Here is a 6,243-nt window from a genome sequence, read left to right on the forward strand (position 1 = left end):
TTGTATCGCTGCTAAAAGTCGCCATGTGTGCCTGCTCTTAGATTTTGTTATTTACCAGTTATTGTTGTAGAGGACCGCAGACAGCTACAACACTAAATGTATTTGTAATCTTTCCAATTTCAAAGATATTTGTTTTTGGTGTCTTTTAAGATACGTTTAACCTACGACGCAAAAAGAGAGGTGTTATAAGTTTGATGCCTTTATGTGTTTGTCTGTCAGCGTGTGGCATCGCGGCTCCCAAACGGATGGACTGATTTGAAAGCCAATCTAATCGTAATGTTTCTTAGCTATATTTGATGAACACTTTATTCAGCTAGGAATTGAAACCATTTTTCGGGATTTGAATCGAATCTTGAATTTCACATATTTCACATATTTGAGTTACAACACTATTGTAATAGCTGTGCGATATTTACTTTATTGATGAGTAGTGTATTTATTAATTAAAACACTTTTAATACAAGACGTCTCTTGAACGCTCCCCCATTTGAACTTTTAAATTTCTATCCCAAAATTGCCTGGAAGAAATTGCTACTTAGCAATACGGCTGCCCGTTGAACATGTGTTGTTATTGTAATTTTAATGTGCAGTAAAGAATATTTCATCTAGTCATTCATAATAAATGGTGAACTGTCGATGATGATAGATGATGTTACAGTCCAAAGGCGTTCACTAATATAACAGCTCAAAACTAAAACGATTTTATTTGTCCTTTTCTTACTAACAACGTAAAAGATTAAGTTCAGTTTGCTCTCAAATCGACGCCATTATAAAGGAAAGTTTTGCATCATTACTTTGATTTTAAATCTCTCGATTTAATTAAACAGACTTTGAATTCGATATCGGATCGGCTCGCAACGGTACGTCACAAGTTGGAGAAAATTAACATTTTAAATTGATCTTTTGAGGAACCAAACTGGATAACTTTTCCGGTTTCAAAGGAAATACGCAAAGCTGTCCGGACTACTTGTCTGAATAAGAAAGTCATTTGCGTTAACGATATTCATTTCATTAATGTAATGTAATGTAATTTAATATAGTGTAATGTATTTAAGTGTAATGTAATATAATAAAGCAGATAGATAAAAAATTACATAGACAGGAAAATTTATATTCGATCTTTGTATTAATAATTATAACAAACTAGTGGAGTAGTTTACTTGGTTTTCATTTATTAGTATTAACTGCCTCCGTAGCTGAACGGTTACCATACTGAACTGCCACGTAAAGGTCCCGGGTATGATTCCCGGGCCAGGAGAAATATTTGTATGGCCTACATTTATTGCTCTCGTGAGTTAGGTTGTAATTTGTGGTTGTTTATGCAAATGTATGTACGCTGAAAAACGGGAAAATAACAAAATACAAATTTAGTCCCAACGACAACAACGCACTTTATACTTCTTATTTATTATTGTCTAATTTCGTTTTGTACACAGTATTGTAATAACTTATAAACCGCTCACGCGATGCGCTCTTCCTACCGCAAAATGGCGGCAATTTGGTTTTAGAAAAGCATTCAGTTTAAATACAGTTTTTATAAATAAAAATTATTATTCTGCATTGCTAAATAAATACCCTCCGTACGACCAACAAAAACATCTCAAATAAAATGCAGTAATACACCGCAAATCCTGCACTTCAAAAGCACTAATGAAATTTTTGGTGTACTTGGATAAATATGATAATATTCCGTTTGAGTGGTTCTAACGTTTACCATGAAATTACTCCTTAAAGTATAGTTTATAAACATTTATATTCAGTGTAAACTTAAAAAACGCTACTTACGGTATGTTTTCAATAAATAAACACCGAAATCACCAGTGCAAACAATAACACACACGATTGTCGTGACGTATTTTTGAAGTTGTTTATTTTTTTTAAATGACAGACCCAGGCATTAAAAACTTTATGGTTTGCTAGAGTAATTACCGAAATAACAATTAATATTAGTTCTTTTACCTGTTATAACTTCGATAGCCGATAAATCGGTATAACATCATCACTGGCACCTCTAGGTGTTGTATGCGTCTACGGCTGCATGTATCGCGTGAGCGGTTAATATACTATCTACATTTATGGTTTATTTATACAATTACCTCGTAACAGTTCTTATCCAAACTTATTTATTTTCTATAATTTTGATAAAATATTATACAATAATTCAATACTAATATTTTATTAAAATTATAGATAATAAATAAGTTTGAATAAGAATTGTCACGCGGTAATTGTATAAATAAACCATAAATGTGTTCTGCCTATACTTAACCTCTTTTGAAGACGGTGTAAAATTACAGTTTATTGCGCATAAGTGTTACCCGCTTGCAAGCTGCTAGTGATTGCAGTCGATGAAAATTGTATCGACTATCAACTGAATATTGATCACGCGTATATAACAAATAGCCAAAAAAATAGTCCTTGACCTATCGTTCGTCCAAATACTGAGAACAGATTCATTTCAAGTGTAAATATTTGTAAATCTATACATACATACACTGTATTTACAATGATGTCTATGAAAAATACAAAGAGGAGACGTGTTTTAAAGTTCTTCATTTTAATTCAATTTAGATAATCAAATCTGCTTATTCTTGTACAATGTATATGAATAAAAATTTATTTCTGTTCTATGTAGTGGGCCAACTGCCAAAATAAGAATAAAGATGGCAATAACGCAATTAGTAGACATTATTACGTCATAACATTCACAATTCAGTAACTTTTGCCAAAATTTTATCTATCAAGTTCTTTCACAATCTATCGATGAAGTTATCGAGAATGACTATTTAAAATTTTATAAAAACTGACAACCCTGCAAGTGTCATTTATTTATTTATTTATTTATTTATTTATTTATTTATTCAGGATATTCCACATAGCAATACACTATACATTAAATTTGAACATATTCGCTTAAAACTAAGTGCTTCTATAGTTAAGGAACATCACAGCATGCATACAAAAAAAATAAATTGTTGTTTTTTGAAACTGTCGAGCATATAGTTAATCCTTCTACCTATGATATGATATACAGTAATTGATTTAAAGTTACAAATAAAATTAAATTTCAAAATTAAAATTAGAATTAAAAATATAAATTCAAAAATATAAATACAAATTTACAATAAAAAATTAATCGAAACATCATTTATGTATTTAAAATATCACACAACCTTCTCTTGTAATTGTTTAACCCAAGACCAATGTCCAAATCATGTAATTTGGAAAGCGAGTTATACGTCCTGCAGAGCCTCGGCAAAAGAGCGAAATGACCGAGGTTCGTTTTTGAACCTACTACGGCAAAAAAGTTATAAGCGCTTTTCCTGGGTAACCTGCAAGGCGTATTGAATTGGAGCATATTCAATAACTCAGGGCAGTCTAATGAACCGTTAACAATTTTGTGCAGGAAGATTAAATCAAGTCTCTTTCTGCGGTTGATCAGAGAAGTTAACTTGTAATGCTCGAGTCTTTGTGAGTACCCTGGAAGTCTCTCCGCTTCTAAATCGCCAAATGCCAAGTGATATAAAAAGCGCTTTTGAACACTTTCCAAACGTTTAATATACACCTCGTAATGTGGAGTCCAAATGACACTGTTAAATTCCAGTCCAGGTAATACTAATGCTTGAAAGAGTTTTATTTTCGATGAAGACTTCTTGAACTCCTTAGCATTGCGCAGTACGAAACCCATCATCCTAAAACCCTTATTTACAGTTTTTTTGATATGTGAGTCAAACCGCAAATTACTATCTACTAAAACCCCCAAGTCCCGAATCTCGTCCACCGTCTCTAAATCTTGTCCAGCCATATTGTATTTATGTAAGTTATCGAACTTGTTGCGTGAAAAGCGTATGTGATGACATTTAGCTACATTTAATATCATTTTATTGGATGTACACCAATTACACAAATTATTGATATCTTCTTGTAGTAGTTCCAAATCCCTGGCACACTTAATTGGTTTTAATATTTTTAAGTCATCAGCGAAAAGATATACACTCGAGTTTTTAAAACAATTAATCACGTCATTAATAAATATGTTGAAAAATAGGGGACCCAAGTGAGATCCTTGGGGAACCCCAGACAGAGCTACAAGAGAATTTGAACTAAAACCGTTTACTACTACCTTAGAAGGCCGATAAGATAAGTACGACTTAACCCATTTAAGCAATGACCCATCAATGCCTGAAAGCGACAATTTGTTTAAAAGGATTTGATGATCTACTTTGTCGAACGCTTTACTGAAATCAGTATATATGGCGTCCACCGGGATTCGCTCGTCTACTAATTTAGATACACTTGATATGAACAACGCTAAGTTTGTAGAAGTTGATCTAGATTTAACGAAACCATGCTGATGCGCAGTAATAAAATGCTTCAGGTGCCAGACTAGATGCCTAGTGACTAATTTCTCCAGAACCTTACCAAATATCGCAAGAACGGAGACCGGTCGATAATTTGAAACAATATGACGGGCTCCTGATTTATATAATGGGATTATTAAGGCCTCTTTCCATAGGTCAGGAAAAACTCCGTCATCAAGCGATCTATTAAAAATTTGTTGCAAAGGAGAAGATAGAACTTCAGCACATGACTTAATAAAAATAGGCGGAATCCCATCACTACCAGCCCCCTTCCCAGCATCCAAGGATATCAAAACATTATGCACTTCTTGGCTTGAAAACGACAACCTACAGAGAGTAGAAGGGGATGAGGAGCCTGGAGGCAATAACAACGGCGAGTATTGTCCATGGGTGTTGTATACCTTACCAAAGTTTTCGGCAAATAATTCGCAAATAGCTGGACCACTTGAAGCCATTTTCCCATCGAATTCCATTTCTTGTGGATAAGTACTCTGACCACCCCTTTTATTTTTGATAAAAGACCAGAAAACTCTAGGGTTACTACTTATAGCATCTTCTATTTTATTTATGTAAGAATTGTAACATGTGCAGCTCAGCCGAGTGCACCTTCTCCTGAGCAGTGTAAATGACAAAACGTCCATGGGATTGTTGAATTTCCGCACTCTGGAATGGTATTTATGTTTTTCCTTAAGTAATCGGATCAAATCGCGAGAAAACCAAACGGGATATTTATTATTGTTACTCTTCTTTAAAGGGATGCATTCAGAAATCACAACTCGTAGATGATTGTAAAAAGATTGTACCATGTCATTTACGGATAAACATTTACTAAATATTTCATCCCAATCCACGGATCCCAATTCAGAAATAACTCTATTGTAGTCAGCCCTAAAAAAGTTCGGTCTAGCAAGAGTATTTACTCTCAGCCTAGGTTCACTAGCAACGTTAAGGCAGAAAGATAAAGGAGGATGATGGGCGTCAATCCTAGATAAAGCGTTGTCGTTATCCACTGCGCAAACAGTCCCGACAAACCCAGTGTTGGTAAGCACCAAATCCAAAGTTCGAGACTTATAATTTTGAACAGAATTGAATTGGTGAAGTTCATTACACGTAACAAAATCCAGAAACGCTGAATGCATCTCACTGCTAATACCAACGGGAATTGTGTGATTCTTACTGTCATGTTTTACCCACGATATGCCTGTCAAGTTAAAGTCGCCAACCATTAAGATATTATTTTCACCGTTTAAAGTATGTTGTGCTGCTGACATATGCTCTTTTAGTGTTTGTAATTGAAGAGGAGAAGGAAGGTAAACAGCACATATATATAGTTTATTTTTACTAGTTTTGATGTCAACACTAATCCATAAGTCCTCAATTGAACTTTCAAATAAGGTTAATCTCAATGCGTTAAGGTGTTTTGATACCGCAATTAAAACGCCTCCACCGTCTGCCCTATTATGAAACCGCGACGATTCACGGTCTCTTCTAAATACTGTGTAGCGGTTATCAAAAAGTTCTGAGTCATGCACACCGCTATTAAGCCAAGTCTCCGCAAGGACCACAACGTCATAGGTCTCAGAAGATATCTTTTTAAAAAAATCAATGGTCTTAGATTTCAAACCGCGAACATTCTGATAGTAAACACGTATGGGATTGAATTTTACATTAAAAAATTTAAAAGATACATGCGCGCTTCTAGAGAAACGAAAAAAAAAAACAAATATTTAAATCACTTCAGAGACTTAAGTATATCTATATTGTTGATGGAAATACATTCTGATGATTCGGTTTTCCTCATAAAAATCCTGCCGTTGCGAACCCATACGAATCTGTATCCTATTTCTTTGGCTTTAATTCTAGCTGCCGCGTGAAGTGATTT

At 34.2% G+C, this 6,243-nt stretch overlaps 1 protein-coding gene across 1 annotated transcript; it reads right to left on the minus strand.

Moving 5' to 3' along the window:
- Positions 1-3,148: 3,148 nt before the first annotated feature.
- LOC113234212 lies at positions 3,149-3,805 on the minus strand. Its single transcript, XM_026469507.1, has one exon. It carries the CDS (start codon positions 3,803-3,805, stop codon positions 3,149-3,151), a length of 657 nt encoding a protein of 218 aa, XP_026325292.1.
- Between the last annotated feature and the right edge of the window lie 2,438 nt (positions 3,806-6,243).

Source organism: Hyposmocoma kahamanoa, unplaced genomic scaffold (assembly GCF_003589595.1).
Source record: "Hyposmocoma kahamanoa isolate Upper Pololo Valley unplaced genomic scaffold, ASM358959v1 81687, whole genome shotgun sequence".
NCBI lineage: Eukaryota > Metazoa > Arthropoda > Insecta > Lepidoptera > Cosmopterigidae > Hyposmocoma > Hyposmocoma kahamanoa.

Coding starts and splice junctions, on each gene's coding strand:
- LOC113234212 (XM_026469507.1), bottom strand. CDS start 3,805: ATGGCTGGACAAGATTTAGAGACGGTGGACGAGATTCGGGACTTGGGG.